Source organism: Ovis canadensis, chromosome 9 (assembly GCF_042477335.2).
Source record: "Ovis canadensis isolate MfBH-ARS-UI-01 breed Bighorn chromosome 9, ARS-UI_OviCan_v2, whole genome shotgun sequence".
Taxonomy (NCBI): domain Eukaryota; kingdom Metazoa; phylum Chordata; class Mammalia; order Artiodactyla; family Bovidae; genus Ovis; species Ovis canadensis.
In genome coordinates this window covers 89,047,600-89,066,623 of record NC_091253.1, presented here as the reverse complement: position 1 = coordinate 89,066,623, position 19,024 = coordinate 89,047,600, and the positions used below count along the sequence as shown (strand labels likewise).

General features: G+C 40.5%; 2 protein-coding genes across 2 annotated transcripts in view; one reads left to right on the top strand and one right to left on the bottom strand.

Moving 5' to 3' along the window:
• Nucleotides 1-9,302, bottom strand: RIDA (reactive intermediate imine deaminase A homolog). Its single transcript, XM_069600538.1, has 6 exons — nt 8,781-9,302; nt 6,076-6,181; nt 4,383-4,437; nt 3,100-3,168; nt 1,947-2,002; nt 1-647 (listed from the first exon to the last, which is right to left on the bottom strand). Exons 1-6 carry the CDS (start codon nt 8,843-8,845, stop codon nt 585-587), a joined length of 414 nt encoding a protein of 137 aa, XP_069456639.1. The 5' UTR covers nt 8,846-9,302; the 3' UTR covers nt 1-584.
• The window catches only part of POP1 (POP1 homolog, ribonuclease P/MRP subunit), a 38,283-nt gene continuing 28,325 nt past the window's right edge, over nt 9,067-19,024 (top strand). Inside the window, exons 1-4 of the mRNA XM_069600537.1 lie at nt 9,067-9,181; nt 15,292-15,432; nt 16,896-17,063; nt 18,271-18,446. Coding sequence (XP_069456638.1) covers nt 15,294-15,432; nt 16,896-17,063; nt 18,271-18,446 — 483 coding nt within the window. The 5' untranslated portion in view covers nt 9,067-9,181; nt 15,292-15,293. The remainder of the gene's footprint in view (nt 9,182-15,291; nt 15,433-16,895; nt 17,064-18,270; nt 18,447-19,024) is intronic.

The window sequence follows — 19,024 nt, the reverse complement described above, 5'->3', positions numbered from 1 at the left end:
TAGTTTCCTCACTTTTATTTAGGTAATGTAATTTAATGCATACATTAAACTGTTAAAAAAAAATCAGTGAATGGAATCACACCAAGGAAAATCTGCATGCTATTTTATTTCCACTAGAAAAATATTATCTATATAAAATTTGGTCCAGTTTCTTCTCCTTTATCTCTGCCATTCAAATTTAAATGCTTGAGTTTTATTCAAGCAAAAATCACATATCTGACATAATGAAATACTTCCCATCATTAAATTAATAGGATTTAGTTGAATTAGGTGTTCTTTTTCTTACTTTTCAGGCACAGAAGCTCATCTTTCCTACATGTTATTTCCTTCAACTTTTATTCTTCTGAGTTAACTCAGTAAGGCATGTCTGTTTTCCCACATCCAGCAATACAAGTGTTACAGAAGTATAATCTGTAATATTAGTAACTAGATTCATCATTAATCTTCAATTCATATCATTTCCCTTATTATATGGTATTTCCATAATATTTTCAGATATTTCAACCTTAATACTTTCCAACAAGGATTAAGCCATTAGTTTAAAAATACTATTAAATTTCCAGACTAAATAACACTTGGCCCACTTAGAGTGATGCTGTCGTGAGAGGTCCTCGCACAGCTATTGCTTCGATCTCAACACGGCCTCCCTGTTGGGAAAATAACAGATTAAGAGAGCACCATAATGTCTACTGAAAACATTTGCATTTTTAAAATTAAACTTTTCAAAGAAGGAAAGGAGGGGGCACATTCACCAAGAATCACTAAGAAAAGGCTAGACTACCGTGCCCAGCATGTTCATTTATGTTAGCTCATGTGATTCCCCTAGCAGCTCTGTTATCAGGGTTCTCCCACACTGAAGCTTAGAAAGGTTGTTTAACCCATCCCAGAACACAAAGCCAAATGGCAGAGGTTCAAACCCATGTCTTATGTCAAGTTCAGAGCTCCTTCTATCTCATTCTGTATCTTAATAAATTTGATGATACTGATCATTCCAAGTAACAGTCAAACGACAAAAATACCATTCATAGAAGCTAAATTTCTTTGGTGCAAAATTTCCAGTAGAAGTCCATGAGAATGGCTTCTTTCTAGGTAGAAATATCATGCTGCTAAGGGGCACAGGAAGTGCTTCTAGTTCAATTAGAAAACCAAAGTAAAACCAAAACGAGCCATTGTTTTTCAGATGATTTTTCCTAATGGAAAGCATAGTGTTGTTTTTGGCCACGCCATGCAGCTGGTTGGATCTTAGTTCCTCAACCGAGGATCAAACCTGGGCCCTTGGCAGTGAAAGTGCAGAGTCCCAACCACTGGACCACCAGGGCATTTCCTAGATATTTTATTATACAATAGAAAATTAAAATTTTAACTGTAGAACTCACAGATCTGGCTCAATTTATCGTCGTTAAGTAACAGTAAAACAATACAGTGGCTGTTTTACTTCTCATAGTTTAAGTAAAATGATTCTGTTGTATTCACATTCATGTGTGGCCTTGATTTTTTTTTTTAAGATTTATTATTTTTAGCTGTGGTGGGTCTTCACTGCTGCAAGGGCTTTCCTCTAGCAGTGACGAGTATGGGCTGCTCTCTAGCTGCAGTGCATGGGCTTCTCACGGCGGTGGTTTCTCTTGTGGAGCACAGTACCTAGGCACGCGGGCTCAGTCTTTTTGGCACACGGGTATACCTGCCCCGTGGCATGCAGGATCTTCCCAGACCAGCGACTGAACGCATGTCCCCTGCACTGGCCAGTGGACTCTTACCACTAGGTCACCAGGGAAGCTTGTGGCCTTCATTTTTAATTTTCTTAAATTGTTTTTTCTTTGAGTTTTTTATTTTTTAAATTTTAAAATCTTTAATTCTTACATGCGTTCCCAAACATGAACCCCCCTCCCACCTCCCTCCCCATAACATCTCTCTAATTTTCTTAATTTTTAAGACAAATGTGTACTTACTTTGGGCAAAGCAGCAACCTGGTAAGCAGCTCTTGCTGGAAAACTACTCTGGAAATCTAATTTAAAAGAATTTCATTTTAGTTTTTTCAGATACTATGTTATAATTCAACACTGCAGGATCAAGAATCTGGTAAGTGATTCAGATCTATGTCACTTTTTAGATACAAGCCAACATTGGAAAAAAGAAGCTCATATTCATATTTGTTTGACAAAATACTTTGCTATGAGTCTCATAATATTTAATATTCTTAAAAATATCTTAGCTTTCTGGGAAAGAAATGAAAATATACACTCTGCAGAATCTGTTCTAACATGCATGCTTACATGCTGTATTAACTCATTAAAAATTCCAACCTTAGAAGATGTTATCCACATTTAGGATATGAGGAAACCAAGGCACAGAAATTTTAACTAACCAGTTAATGGTTCTGAGAGAGCAGGACAGATCGTAGCTAGACCTCATCACAGCAATAATGCAGTCATGTGTTGAAAAATGATTAAGAGAGTACAGAAAACCTAAGAAGGATGTAATAAAATTAAGCTTAAGGAAAAAGGATTTGTCTGGTTGCGGTATGTTTTTCTAGGGAATGCAATAGAAATATCTTGGATCTTTTTCATGGGGACACACTTTGTGTTTCTAATCAGCTATTAGGACAGGATCTATGACCATTTCTTTAACCTCGCCCAACATTCTTAATGTATTGTTGTTGTTTAGTTGCTAACTTGTGACCCCATGGACTGTAGGTCACCAGGCTCCTCTGTCCATGGGATTTCCCAGGCAAGAATACTGGAGTGGGTTGCCATTTCCTTCTCTAGAGGATCTTCCCAACCCAGAGATCAAACCCACCTCTCCTGCATTTGTACGTGGATTCTTTACCACTGAGCCACCAGGAAAGCCCTTCTTAATTTATAATGGACACATATTAAGATTAATATATATCTTTTTAAAATGTTTATTTATGTGGCTATGTTGGGTCTTAGTTGCAGTGCATGGGCTTAGCTGCCCTTCAGGATGCGGAATCTTCTGGGACCAGGGATTGAACCCACCTCCCCTGCACTGTAAGGTGAGTTCTTTACCGCTGGGCCATCAGGGAAGTCCAATAGATACATGTCTCTTTAAAATGAAAAATAGTAATAAAACCAAATAACTTACATTGTTTGTAGACATCATTGACAGCACTGAAGTCATTTATGTCAGCCAGCAAAACCGTTGCTTTTACCACTAGGAGATACATACATTGCCATTAGGTTTGTTATTTGGTTTGATCTAAAACATTACTTAGAAAAATGGTAGTGATGAAATAAAATTCACATTTTAAGGCAAGACAAGAAAAATGTTAACAAAAAATTTCTTTCTCTGCCCATTTAGTTCTCCTGCCTCCCCTCTAGTGTGCACTGGGTGTCTTCATAGAGCATTAGCCAGACCTCTTTTCTTTTGCTGGTGCTAGCCATGCAACTCCCTAGACCATAACATAACTTACTTAAGAGCTTATTCATGTCACTAGCTATATCACCTGTTCTATTTTGCAAGATTGTTTCTTGCATTATCAAATGTGACCGAGTCTCCAGTAAAAATAACTAGATGACTTGAAATTATTGACCTAAAATACAGGTCTTCAAGATCGATGATTATAATAGTTGTACTCTAGATATGGGAAGCAGCAACAAGAGAGAATCGTTTCCTGGCTTCTGGCTACTATTAACAGAGCTTTAGTCCACTAACAGCACACTGAGCGACATATCAACAAAGTCCTCGCCCGACCTGGCAAAGAGCACTTTTAGCCCTGTGGGAAAAACTGGTCATGAAACACCTCCCAAACTTTGATTGAAATTAAGATCAAAAGAGAGCATTCAGTTTTATAAGAATAAAGTCATTAGCCACTGTGGTCGCTGACCTACAACACATCCTGAAAGGAATTCAGGAAGATCAGGATAAGGCACTTTGTGCTCTAGGGAAATTGGCAGAACCGGCCCCCAGATAGATATTTTCAGGAGAAAATGTTATGAATCTATTTTTACATATGCTTCCATACCTAGCACTAAAACCATTAACTTAGCCATCTGTTCCTCACGAATAGCACTAACCTTCTGCCAAGATGTGTGCCAGGTCATGTATATGCTGGCCTCTCCCCTTACCGCTTCAGAATAGTCCTAAGAGCTTTCTGAAAGACTGTCTGCCAGGTATCAGCCTCAGGTTGGGTCAAATAAAATGTTCAATTTTTCTCCTTAGATTGACTACTGATTATTTTTTACTGATATTGTGTATATAGCTCTAGATCCACTACTGATTAATTTTTCATTGATATCGTGTCTATGGGACTGAAACTCAGCCAACTTCAAACAACAAAAGATATGGCAGGACATATTATTAGATGCCATGTGTTCTTTACCAAAGAAATATCAAACAGAAATGTGAAATAATTTCAAGTTGCTCACCATTCGTGAAGTCACAGCCTGCTGCTTTCAGAATTTCACCTATGTTTGTCAGAGCCTGTGAACCAAGGCAAGAAAACCCTTAGGCACTAATGTTACATCGAAGATTTAACTCAATTCAGTTTACCATCTTTTACTAATACTTCCTATGTTGCAGAAAAATCTTCCTTTTCTAGGAAATTCACTCTTCATAAGCCACCTCTATACAAGTAAACTGCATCTTGGCTTTCTTTGATGGAGTCTTTCTGAAATACAGTGAGAATCTGTCTCTTTTCGTGAGGAGAAAGACTGAAGTCTCTTCCTCAATGCTAGAACTGTGAAATTCTCAGCCAATGTCAACTAAGCTAAAACAGAAATAACTACTGGGGCTCCTAATTCTGTATCACTTTCAGGAAAAGTATGAGCTAGTAAGCATTAAAACCTGTTTTCTTTGAAGCAATATTTTTACAGAGGTTGTTTCCTTTTTCTTAAAAAACAATCATAAGTAAATTTTGTGTATGTTTGACACTTCAGCCTTTGGAAAAACATTAGTTTTTCACTCTGTCCTTAATTTATTGTTTTTCCAATTCACTCTTCCACTTTGACTGGTCACATTATAGTAGTTGATGATTTTTAAAAATTTAATCTTCTAAATGGGTTATACATGGATAGGGCAAAAAACTCAAAAGCTACAAAAAACATATACAGTGAAAAGATGCCTTTCACCCTTACTCTCCCTCGTGAGTTTCCTTCAGCAAAGGCAACCACTAGAAAACTGTTTCTAATTTCTTGTATATCCTTCCAGAGACAGCCAATGCCTATACCAGCATAAATGTATATATCCTTATACAGAGACAAACAGAAACAGAAAGACAGAGACAGAGACAAACATACACACGGTAGCTTATTGTGCAAGCTGTTCTGTATCTTGGTTTTTTATATAACAATTTATCTGGAAGATATTTCCATATTAATTTAGCTGTACAAATCTCACAGGATTTCTTTAGCTACTTCCTCATGATGCACATTTTAGGTTATTTTCTACCTTTGGACATCACAAATGACTCAAGTGAATGTACTAAATGATAATTTAATTCTATTTATTGGATTAGAATTATACCCCCATCCTTATTAATATTTTTAGAAAACATACTGCATACTGCATGTAACCTTTGATATTTCTCTCTTTCTAACAAACAATGATTTTTACTTCTGTGGTGGTGGATTATTTTTGCAGTCACTGACCCCCCAAAAATTTCCCAACTCATGTGGAAGTGGCAAGATGTTTTCACAATTCAGAACTGCTTGGCAAGATGTTTTCACAATTCACAATTGCTTTCTCAATTTCCTTCCCATTTCACTGAAATATAACTTGAGATATAACACTGCATTAATTTTAGGTAAATAACATGATGATTTAATACATGTATGTATTGTGAAATGATTACCACAGTAAATTTAGTTAATATCCAATAATTCAGGTTTAAAGTCACCTTGGCAAGTAAAATCTTTTTTTTTTTAGGTTGTTAAATGATTCATCACATTTCCAACTTTCTATTGACATAAAACTGTTTTATGTCAATAAGTCAACCAATAACTTAAAAAGCATCTATCTGATAATCTCTATAAAATAAATCAGCCAAATGGATTCTTAATATTCCTCAATATGATGAAAAAGAAGTAGAAAAGGGAACTTCAAATGTGGAAAATGACTCACCTGTTTAGCCTCTTCTACCACCCCTCCTGGCACAAGCTGTCCACTTGCAGGGTCCATGCCTAGCTGTCCTGAAATGTAAATGGTCCTGTCGACTAACACAGCCTGACTGCAAAGAACAGAAATCCAGTATATGTAAAATATAAAACTCAATGCTAAGAGATTTCTTTGCTAAGATACAAAAAGTGCAAAATATAAAATAAAAAATTGTAATTGGACTTCATGGAAATTAAAACCTTTTGCTTATTGAAAGTCTTTAAGAAAATGGAAACCCAAGTCACAAATTGGGAGAAAATATTTGTGAAACGCAAACATTTGTATTCAGAATATATGGATTTTTATTCAGAATATATAAAGAACTCTTATATAATTCAATAATATAAAGACAAACAACCCAGCAAAATATTGGGCAAATGATCTGAACAGACACCTCATAAAAGAAGACATACAGAGGGAAGGAGTAATGCAAACCAAAGCCACTCTATCATACCATTACACACAATAAGGCATGACTGATAATAAGTATGGATGAGGATGTGGATAAAATGGAATCTTCATACTTTGTTGGTGGGTATGCAAAATAGTACACACACTTTGGAAAGTAGTTGGGAGTTTCTTAAACACTAAACAGGGAATTCTCTGGGTCCAGTAGTTAGGACTTGGCACTTTCACTCCAGCAGCTGGGTTCAATTCCTGGTCAGGGAACTAAGATCCCATAACTAACAAAAGAAAGAACTGCCAAGCACTCAAGAAAATAAGTAACTAGACAAGGTTAATCATTGCTGAAGGGTCAAGAAGGATACATGGCTTACTTTCCGAACTGATCATTTTTGTAGTGAGGAAACTAAATATCAGAATTAGTAACAAGATCACAGGGAAGAGCATAAGCTACACTGAGACCTGAAAGAGAGCCAAACAAATCAACTTTCAGTTCAGTTCAGTCGCTCAGTTATGTCCGACTCTTTGCGACCCCACGAACTGCAGTACACCAGGCCTCCCTGTCCATCACCAACTCCCAGAATTCACTCAAACTCATGTCCATCAAGTTGGTGATGCCACCCAGTCATCGCATCCTCTGTAGTCCCCTTCTCTTCCTGCCCCCAACCCCTTCCAGCATCAGGGTCTTTTCCAATGAGTCAACTCTTTGCATGAGGTGGCCAAAGTATTGGAGTTTCAGCTTCAACATCAGTCCTTCCAATGAACACCCAGGACTGATCTCCTTGCAGTCCAAGGAACTCTCAGGACTCTTCCCCAACACCACAGTTCACTTCGGTGCTCAGCTTTCTTTATAGTCCAACTCTCACATCCATACATGAGCACTGGAAAAACCGTAGCCTTGACTAGATGGACCTTTGTTGACAAGGTAATGTCTCTGCTTTTGAATATGCTATCTAGGTTGGAACTTTTCTTCCAAGGAGTAAGCGTCTTTTAATTTCATGGCTGCAATCACCATCTGCAGTGATTTTGGAGCCCCCCGAAACAAAGTCTGACACTGTTTCCACTGTTTCCTCATCTATTTCCCATGAAGTGACGGGACAAGGTGCCATGATCTTCGTTTTCTGAATGTTGAGCTTTAAGCCAACTTTTTCACTCTCCTCTTTCACTTTCATCAAGAGGCTTTTTAACTCCTCTTCACTTTCTGCCATAAGGGTGGTGTCATCTGCATATCTGAGGTTATTGATATTTCTCCCAGCAATCTTGATTTCAGCTTGTGCTTCTTCCAGCCCAGCGTTTCTCATGATGTATTCTGCATACAAGTTAAATAAGCAGGGTGACGTACTCCTTTTCCTATTTGGAACCAGTCTGTTGTTCCATGCCCAGTTCTAACTGTTGCTTCCTGACCTGCATACAGGTTTCTCAAGAGGCAGGTCAGGTCAGGTGGTCTGGTATTCCCATCTCTTTCAGAATTTTCCACAGTTTATTGTGATCCACACAGTCAAAGGCTTTGGCACAGTCAATAAAGCAGAAATAGATGTTTTTCTGGAACTCTCTTGCTTTTTCCATGATCCAGCAGATGTTGGCAACCTGATCTCTGGTTCCTCTGCCTTTTCTAAAACCAGCTTGAACATCTGGAAGTTCCCGGGTCACGTATTTAAAGGCAATTAATTCTCTCTTAGACAAAAAGTCCCACCATTGTTTCCAAACTTAAAATCTACCATTTTAACCATTTTAAAGTACACATTTCAATGGCATTAAATGTTTAAAAAAATTTTTATAAAGAAACCTTAACCACTTTAAATTCAGAAGTAAAATCTGTTTTACACCATTTCAGTTATTCAGAAAGTAAGATACTCTCATTTCTAATGTCCTGCTTCCGTATTTCGTTCAACATGCTCCTAACTTTCCTCTTATTTCATGACGTCTCCCCTCATGTCTTTTCTCCTTTATAACTTTAAATACAAGTGGTAATTTTATAACACAATTGGTACCGAGTCTCTCGGTGCGTTGCCTGCTATGGTTCAGTCCCAGTGGGCACAGTGAACCCCCAGGTAGGTTGCCCAGTGAACCCCGAGGCCCGCAGCAGCTCTGACCCGGACTAGAGGCTGCCATCTATGAGGACGCACAGAGTCGGACACGACTGAAGCGACTTAGCAGTAGCAGCAGCAGCCCAAGCCCCAAACCCCCACCCCCCACGCCCCGAGTGCCCGCACCGGGGTCGCGACCCCGGACGCCTCGAGTCCTTCTCGGCTCCCACAGCCCTCCTGTACCTGTAGGGACCAATGGCCGCAGGGGCTTTCGCGGTGCTGATTATCCTTCTGACCAAAGACGACATGGCTAACCCTTTTCCTTTGCTGCCCTTCGGAAACAACTACGCAGCACACGGTTCTCGCTCGCGTTTCGCCTGACCAGCTGAGGCCAGCATCTCTGCTTTAAAGCATCGCCGGGGGTTCGCTCGGCATTCTGGGAGTTGTAGTCTCCGTGTGACTCCCGGCCTCCTCTGGGAGTTGTAGTCTCCGTGCGACTCTGGGCCACGTGGAGGCCGCGGTCACACTGGCGCATGCGCGTTCCAGTTCGTTTTCCGCTCCCGGCGCGTCGGTGACTGTGGCACAACCTTGTCATCTGGACTCGGGTGGGGAGTCCTGGTTTCTTCCCACCGGGCGTCTGGCAGGTAGGTCGTGAGGGGCTGGCCTCCCTCAGGGATCGCGAATGTGGGAGAGAGTGTGTGGCCGACCCCTGCGAAGGCCCAATATTGGCCGGGCTCCTCTTGGATTGTCCTCACACCCAACTATAACCTACTCTTCTTCCCTTGCTGCCAGCGCTGGGGCCCTTTCCGCTTGGCACCTCCTACTTTTACCAGAGAACTGGGGTCACGTCTTGGTGGGTGTCAAGCCAAAAAAAGAAAAGAAAAAAAAAACGAAACAAAAAGACCCAATGAAGCCAAAGATCAGAAGGAAGGATTTATTACTTGCTTCAAGTGAGTAGAATACCGGGGATCTTTCCCAAAGCAGTGTCTCCCCAGCAGAAAATCCGGGACCTTTTAAGCTAAAGTAAGTTAAGTCGCTTGAGTCGTGTCCGACTCTTTTGCGACCCCTTGGACTGTAGCCTGCCAGGCTCCTCCGTCCGTGGGGATTTTCCAGGCAAGAATACTGGAGTGGGTTGCCATTTCCTTCTCCAGGTTTTAAGCTAGGGATACATGCATATTCATGAAGGGGCTCCAGCGGAAGGCAATTCAGCTTAGACTTGTGGCAAAGGTCAACAGAGTTCTAGTTTTAGTGGAAGCCACGGGGTGAGGGGAGGGGATCAGCAGCAGCATCCCAGTTGATCTGATGATTGAGTGCCTGAGGGGGTTCAAATTCTGTAAAACAGCTGGAGAAAATGCTTCAGGCTAATCTTGGTCATGGAAATAGAAATGGGAGTTTACAACTGATTTTTATTATTGGTACTTCTCCTGCCTGATAATAGTTGTTTTTTTAGGTGCCTTTCAGTTGCTCAGTGTCTGACTCTCTTTGAGACCCCATGGACTGTAGCCTACCAGGCTCCTTTGTCCATGGCATTTCCCAGGCAAAAATCCTTCATGGGCTGCCATTTCCTGCTGCAGGGGATCTTAAGATCGTTTTTTTTTAGGTCCATTAAGATCATTATTACTGAGCCATGCTGTTCAGGGACAAGCCTTGTGGCCAGGCTTAGATCACAAAATGGCTTAGGCAAGAAATGGCTTCTCTAATGCCAAGAAAGCTTTGCCTGGTTGTTTTTCTGGGGACCTCCTACTTTATCTGTTTACACTTCAGCCCTTGTGATCTTGAGCCCACTTTGTCATTTCTCTGCATTGCCCCACCAGGCAGAGGTTCTCCTAGGACTGGGTTTGCGCTCTCTAAAGGAATAAGATGGGTCATTTGGAGAACCTTGAGAAGACTTGGCACTGTTCACCTCCTCCCTGCCCCCTCATGCTTCCTCTTCTGGAGAGCCCCTCGAGATTTACAAGATGTCTCTGCAGAAGCCTAGTGACTGGCATCTGATTTCAAGTAGGAGATTATTGATCTCGGTGCAGCAAATGGCCCCAGAGCTGTTCCCTTGGCAGATATTCAGTCATGCAGTATCAGAAGCAGTGGTACTTGGCTAAATATTTTTTACTGTTAAAATGTGCATTATAGGCATGTTTCACTTCTTATTTTATGCGTGTACATGTATATTCAGCAGATATATATATTGAGCCCCTGCTTTGTGCAAGACACTCTGCTAGGTCCTGGAGATGTGGCAGTGAAAAAGACTGGCAAAAATTCCTGTCCTCCCCTGCTTCTGAAACATAAGAGAATCCTCTTTTTTCCACCTCATACACCTCTACATGGTGTGGGGTTTTGGCTTTCCAACTCTGACCCGAGAACCTTCAGAGCTTTTTCATTGGTTCAGAGTTTTTGCCTCCAAGCCTTGCCTTCTCAGTTTTGTCCTCTCCTGCTGTCTCTTTCCACTCTAGCTATCCAGAGTCCTCATTCCTGAAGTCACGAAGCAGATTCTTGAATACTTTTCTTCCCTAAGTTCTGACTAATGAAATCTTATGTTCTCATTGACTTTTCCTGTAGATTCACACTTTTTTCTTTCCCTTATCCTGTTTTTTATTGTGCTGTACTACAAAATTTAGTCTTAAAAAATATATATATATATATTTTGGGGGGTTCATTTTAGACCCCTGTGTTGTGTGTGAGTTGCTGCTGGGGCTTTTCTCTCGTTGCAGCAAGTAGCGGCTACTTGAGTTGCGGTACGCAGGCATCCCACTGCAGTCGCTTCTCTTGTTGCAGAGCACAGGCTCTAGGGCGCGCGGTCTCACTAGCTGCAGCTCCCGGGCTCCCAGCACAGGCCCAGGCGTTGTGGTGCAGGGGCTTAGCTGCTCCTCGGCATGTGGGATCTTCCCGGATCAGGGATCAAACCCAGGTCTCTTGCATTGGCAGGAGGATTCTTTACCATTGAGCGACCAGAGAAGCCCTGTCATCTTTTACTATATGTAATCTTATTCTCTTAATTGTTTTTAAGAATGGTGAATAGAGCCAAACTGCCTGGTTTGAATCCCCGCACAATTACAAGCTTAGTTTCACCTCTCTGTGCTTTGGTTTTTTCATTTATGAAATGAGGGTAGTGCTAGTACTTCCCTCACAGGATTGTAAGAATAGGTGAGTAAGGCATGGGGAATAGGGCCTGACAAAGTTCTCAATAAATATTGGTGCTGAAGATGAGTAATTCTTTAAGCAAAGAGGCCACACTCATGTGCTACTTTGGTATATAAACAACCCAAAGCTATTAAGCACATATAGGTACCCCCAAGCTTATTAAATTTGATTAAACTGGATAATTAGGTGTTTTTAATTTACAGAACACTTCACCATATGATTTTTAAATAGGCACTCTCTTGAAGCATTACAGATAATTAAACTTGAGTGGTATTGGAGAAGACTCTTGAGAGTCCCTTGGACTACAAGGAGATCAAACCAGTCAATCCTAAAAGAAGTCAGTTCTGAATATTCATTGGAAGGATTGATGTTGAAGCCGAAACTCTAATACTTTGGCCACCTGATGCGAAGAACTGACACATTGGAAAAGACCCTGATGCTGGGGATTGATGTCAGGAGGAGAAGGGGACGACAGAGGATGAGATGGTTGGATGGCATCACCAACTTGATGGACATGAGTTTGAGCAAGCTCTGGGAATTGGTGATGGACAGGGAAGCATGGCGTGCTACATTCCATGGGGTCGCAAAGAGTTGAACATGACTGAGCAACTGAACTGAAGTAAACGGGAAATACTAATATTTTTTGTGAAACAGCCTGCCTGTATTCATTAGGCAGATTTTATTAAGTCTGAGTCACCAGTTTTTTAGGTTAAAATAAGTCAGAGATCATCTGTTTAATTCCCTGGTTTTCAAATCAGATTCTACTCTACCAAGGGTTGTATCTGATCAGCCAGGGGATAATATGCTGGATGGGAAAATATGACATGTCCAATTTATGTGAATATTTGAGAGAAAACACTTTTATAAAGCCTGGCACACACTTAGTGCTCATTGAAGTTTTGACTAAAATGGCTATGAAAACAAAAACTGTGACTGTTAGGAATAGATGTAAAATTCACATGAATGTTAAAGATAAGAGTTAAAATTCCTGCTGGAAGCTATTTTAAACTAAATCCTCAGGCTTCATAAGGATGTATTCTATATTCATTCTCTTCTGGCATCAGAACTGTTTGAGACTCCTTGCTAGTTCAATCTGCTCATTTTCTACTGTCGAACCTAAGCTCAGAGATAGGATTTCGTTCCTAAATTTGGTGTGCCAGCCCAGGGCTCCCAGGTAGTGGTGTGTTTCACTGAGTAAGTTCTGATTCAAGCATGTGGACTAAACTGTTTGGTAGGATAATTTTGAATGGTTCTTAATACAGTCTGATCTGAATCAAGACCTTCACTAGTCAACGAGTTCTGCAGAGCTCCGTTTACTTACTATGTACTTTTAAGTTTGGAAAATATTTTGGAGTGTAGATCAAGTTGTTTTTCATGTAAGTGAAAACAGAATGGAGTGAGAAAGTAAAATGAGATACATTTCTGTTACTTCATTTTTTATTTAAGAGTAAGAGTGACTGTTAACTGAGCCCTTAGTTTATGCAGAGCCCCATGCATTGTGATGGGTACATTACCTTACAACCATTTGTAGATTATTCCCATTTATAGAAAGGGAGACCGAAGCTCAAAGAGGGAAAATAATTTTCCTAAGATTATATGACTAAAAAGTGTTAAGGAAGATATTTGAATCCAGGTCTTTCTCACTCTGAAGTAAAGGCTCTTAAACACTCTGCCACATAGATTACTCTTGATTTTGTATGAAGTATTGAATTGGAAAGAAGACAAGTGAATTTAACCCAATGGCACTCATCGGGTGTGGTGCAAATCCTGATGTGAATTTTGAAAGTTTGTCCAGGTGGTAAGCATAGTGATTGGGGTAACACTGCTGCCATTTACTAGACAGGGGTCAGGGATGTTAGCCGTCCTGCAGTGTACGATACCTGACTCTGCTTTGTGTAAAGTAGTGGCTGCATGGATTTAATATGCACTGAATTTTCTAGGAATACAATAAAAAGGCAAGAGTGAACTTTATTTTTTATTTTTTTTATTTTTGAACTTTAAAAATAAGATTTGTACTTTACCAAAGAGTGTTTACAAATTTAGGGAACCATGTCCCCAGTGGCATTACTGCCCTGTCGAACAGGTACTAGTATACACCTGTATCTCTTTGCCTTTGTAGCTGTTGTGGGCATGTAATTCTATGTATAGCTATGAGTAAAGGCTAGTATTAAAACATTTAAATGCTTGGAGAACAGCTTGGTTGTGGCTGCACTGAGCTTCCCAGCCTCCAAGTGTCTCCTTCCTGCAGGACCCTTGACTCCCTACAGTCAGCAAGGAAAGAGTTAATGACTGCTGTGTGGGGGCTTCTAGGACCCCGCTCCAGCTCTACAGATCGTGCCCACGCCTCTGTTGGCGCCTGTATCTGTGATTATCCCCCTTAGTTAAACATACCTCTATTTCATGATGTCTAGTTATGTGAAATACTTAAATATAGGAAATAAATATTATTTTAATTACTTTTGTGCATCCTTTGTGGCTCAGCTGGTAAAGAATCTGCCTGCAGTGTGGAGACCTGGGTTCAATCCCTGGGTTGGGAAGATCCCCTAGAGAAGGGAAAGGCTACCCACTCCAGTATTCTGACCTGGAGAATTCCATGAACTGTATGGTCCATGGGGTTGCAACGAGTCAGACACGACTCAGTGACTTTCACTTCACTAATTACTTTTAGTTCGCCCCTACATCACACTGAGGGCGCATATTGTAGGACTTGTTTTGATAAAAGTTATGTGTCTAGTAGGTTATGTAATTAATGAATTTCATTTAAAAATAGAAGACAGGTGTTTCAAGCTCTTCAGTAAAAGAAAGGAGGCATTGAGTTTGAGAGCTGAGAACCACTGTGGAGTCAAGCTCCACTAAGTTTTTGTCCCTTTGTCTTCTTACTTTAAATTGAAATCGTTTGCAGTTCTAAATTAAAGGTGCAGCTGGCCTCATCTCAGTAATAGAAATGAAACTGTTAGTAATTTGTGTTCAGTTTTTGGTGAGGGTATCATATTGGAATAGTGTATTTTGGTTTTCATTGATTCACGTGGCTCTTGTTTCACTTAATTTTGATAAACTGTTTTAGCTAATTAAATTTTTTTTACAAGGGCATAGGGATCTTATCTTCATTTTTCATCCTGCCAGCAAACTTTATGCAGTGTCAACCCTGGTACGTGATTCAGTTATTTGACAGTACAACACAGTTATTTTTTTCCGTTGAATTAAGAATTTTTGGTGTTAATACTAGTCCCTCTGGTTATAAATCCCTGCTGTAGATCAGTATCATAGTAACTTTTTTTTTAAAGTTTGTTTGTTTTTTAAAAATGTGGACCATTTTTAAAGTCTTTATTGAATGTGTTACAGTGTTGCTTCTATTTTTATGTTTTGGTCTTTTGGCCATGTGACATCTTAGCTCCCCAACCAGGATCGAACCTGCGCCTCCTCCACTGGAAGGCCAAGTCTTAACTACTGGATCACGAGGGAAGTCCCCTATGATAACATTTTGGTATCATTAACCCATCTATAACAAATGGAGATGTATTATGTTGAAGATTCAAATTCTAAGTCACATGAACATTTATTCATTAAATTTATTTTTATTTTTGAAATTTATTTCAAAATTTATTACTTTTCTTTTCAGAAATGTCTAATGCAAAAGAAAGAAAACATGCAAAGAAAATGAGAAATCAGCCCACCAATGTGACTTTATCCTCTGGCTTTGTGGCTGACAGTGGTGTAAAGCACCATAATGGAGGTGGAAAACCTTTCCAGTCTCAAAAAGGTAAGATACACATGGTACCCGCTACACACACTTCCCTATGGGTCAGATTGCTTTTGTCAGCTCCTTTTGGTAATCCTCATCTAAATAATAGAGGAGCTAGATTAAAAATAGATGCAATTGACCCTCATTATTTGCAAGCTTTGTATTTGCAAATTCTCCTAGGTGCTAAATTTGTAACCCTAAGCTTAATCCTCATGGCACTTTGGTGGTCATGCCAAGAGTGGGAAAATTTTTGATTGACCTGATGCAGGTATTTCCAGTGGAGTTCCCAGTGCTGTCCTGTTTGACCTTCTTACCAGAGGAAGGATTCTGATGGGGCAGGGCCATGTAGTGTGAGAAACTCCCGCTGGCACAGGGGTTCGAATGCCGATTGTGCAGCGGCCCCAGGCAGGTCACTTAACACTTCTGAGCTTCATTTTCACTTTGGAAAAGATAAGAAAGGCTGAATTGTTCTTACGATTTAAGACCGTAATCTCTGAGATATATGTAACACACATACACACATGGACACATACATGTTTTCTCGGAGCAAGGGCTCAGTGTTCACTCATTCACTGTTGGCTGTGACTTTCTAGAACGTAGCGACTGGGAATAATGAAAACTGGCTGTACGTATTTTAGAGCTGATATATTTTATCTGTACCTTAACCGTTTATTAAATGACACTGGTATGTTTCTTAAAAGAAATACAGTGCCTTTATCATGTCTGCATTTAACTTTTGTACTGATTTTAGAAATCTTATAAGGCAATGTGAAGGGGATAGCTGTTTATTAGTCAGCAACAGGAAATAGAAAATAGATTGAGATGCAACACTGATGCCCAACAGGCCGGGTGAGAAGCCTTAACACATATGTCATTTATATCTCACAACGACAGACTTTGCAACATGTTTCATGATTATAGGGGCTTAATAATTGTCACCACAATGGAAACAAGCAGGAATGCGGTGAAATTCTCCACTGATCTTTCCCTGTGTTTACAGAGAGGGATTTGATGATATCTTGAAGTCAGAATGCTTTGAATGCCCAGGCATATGTATAGAAATTGCCTTTCTTTCTTTCTTAGCATAGCGGCTATCTATTGGAGTGTACCAGAGCATTGAGATGAAAGACCAAATATGCACAATCAAGTGAACTGTAGTATTTAAGGGAACTTGGGTGTAAAATTCACATTGCACTATTTCTATAGAAAAAATTTCCCTTGTATCTGTTATATCCAAGGTTCTTCTGTGTGTCACAGGGACATGGTTAGCTAGCATGCCGCCTCCTAGCTGTGTGACCTTGGGCAAGTCAGTTCACCTCCCCACCTGGGAGCCCTCCTCCTGCAGAGGAGGACAGGTATTGCTACCTTACAGGGGGGTTACAGGACTGAAATCCCCATCAGTGTTGTCACCCAACACTCTCATCCTTATCTCTGATAAAAGTGACCTGTTTCTTCTTGTTTTCTTTTTGAAAACACACTAGAGTCTCATCCTGGAACTTCCCGACAGCGGCAGACCAGAATGACTCACCGTCCGCTGCCCGAGTCTGATGCAAAGGAGCAGCCTTCCTCCAGGGTAACCTTTAGAAAAAAGGGAGGATGGAAAGCAGGTCCCGAGGGCACTTCTCAGGAGATTCCCAAGTATATAACCGGTAGGTGTTTGTAGGGAAGTCAAGCATGATTGGACAGTGAGCTCTGTTTCTCCTGCAGCCAGATTTCTAGTGCCCTCTGGTAGCTCAGTTGGTAAGGAATCTGCCTGCAATGCAGGAGACCCCAGTTTGATTCCTGGGTCTGGAAGATCCTCTGGAGAAGCGATAGGCTACCCACTCCAGTATTCTTGGGCTTCCCTGGTGGCTCAGCTGGTAAAGAATCCGCCCGCAGTACTGGAGACGTGGGTTGGGAAGATCCCCTGGAGGAGTGACAGGGTACCCGCTCCAGTATTCTGGCCTGGAGAATTCCATGGACTGTGTAGTCCATGGGGTCTCAGAGTCGGACACAACTGAGAGACTTTCACTTCAGGCGTGTCTCACCTGCAGCCTGGACTCACTGCCTGGGCCTGCGTGCTCTCCCCCCGCCTCGCTCGCCATCTTCTTAGAGGTCCTGATTTGTCTTTTTTGTCTTAAAGTTGTCATTGGCACCACTCCCTCCTTGTTAAAAAATATAAAATGCCATCCATACTTTTCAGCACGCATCTCCAAAGATAAAACCAAATTTAGCACAGTCTGAGGGCAGCCAAGGCCTGTAAGATCCTGTCTCCAGGCCCTTTGTTGCCTCGTTCCCCGATGCCCCCTCGTTCCCCCTCGCCCCCACTACCTCATAACCCTGTATTCTTATGGTCTTTATGCCTTCCTGGAGGAATTCACTTAAGTGTCTCCAGCACTTTGTTTATTCTTTAGGAAAAAAAAGAGTCTCTTTTTCAGTAAAGAAAACTAAAAATAATTATGGTTATATATTTGTAAAAAAGCAGAAACTGTAAAGGAAGAAAACCCTTGGAATCAAAACTAAGATTTTGGTTTTTCTTTGTTTTCTGGTGGGATTATTATACTTCAGAATGGTTGTGATTATATTGCATATAGCCCTCTGTTTTAAAAAGAAAACCTTTTAAGCTTATTTTTTAAACTTTTTTTTCTGATTAGGAAAGTAGAACTGAATCCTTGCAGAAAACTTGAAAAATATAAGTTGAAGGACAGTTTCCCAATCATGAAATACAGAAATAACTACTATTGGTATTAATCTATTAGGAGGTTAGGGTAGTGGATGAATTGTAAGCTCGTGTATTTAAACATCTTTCTGAAATCTACCAGGAAAAGTATTGATTCAAGATGAGTTTTTAAATGGCATTGCTATTTCCTTTGCCAGCTTCTACTTTTGCTCAAGCCCGAGCTGCTGAAATCAGTGCCATGTTGAAAGCGGTGACCCAGAAGTCTTCTAATTCGCTGGTTTTCCAGACTCTGCCACGGCACATGCGACGAAGAGCCATGAGCCACAATGTCAAACGCCTTCCTCGGCGGTTACGGGAGATTGCCCAGAAAGAGGTATGAGAGTCCCTTAATGTAAATGTTTAGGTTAGTGGTTCTTTGAAGAAATTGAGATGTATTAGTCTAATAGAATTTATTAAAATGAAAACTAAGAAACAACATACTCATTTTGCATATTTTTTGGTTTATCATTATCTTTCCCCCTTTTACCCCATACCCGCCAAATTAGCAGGCTGCTGGATACTATAGCTACTTTTAAATATAGCATTTGAAACCTCTTTCTCTTTATGATGTTAAACAGTTGGTGTTCCCCAGTCAGATTTAAAATAAATTTTGACCTTCTTACCAGATAAGTAATTTAGCTCTGCACTTTGGAATGTGACCAGTCTAGAGCTGGAAGGTTGAAAGATTGCCTTTTGTCTTTTTTAAAATGGAAAACTTGAACTTGGATTTAATTTTTGTTCAAGTCCTGTTGTTTTTGGCTTTACCAAAATTCTTGGTTTGGTCATTCTGTGATTGTCCAAGCACCTTATATCTTCATTAATTGATTCAGAATTTCTTTGTCAAGTGCCGTCTAGGTACTGGCATGGTGCTGGTGGTGGGGTTAGAGTCCATTAAGGTAAAATCTTCTTAAG

Bases quoted from the DNA above. Each gene is read 5' to 3' on its own strand.
- RIDA (XM_069600538.1), bottom strand. From the start codon at position 8,845: ATGTCGTCTTTGGTCAGAAGGATAATCAGCACCGCGAAAGCCCCTGCG. The intron at 6,182-8,780 runs GTACAGGAGGGC...TGTTCTTTGCAG, and splicing joins GCGGCCATTGGTCCCTACAG to TCAGGCTGTGTTAGTCGACA. The intron at 3,169-4,382 runs GTGAGCAACTTG...TGTATCTCCTAG, and splicing joins AGGCTGTGACTTCACGAATG to TGGTAAAAGCAACGGTTTTG.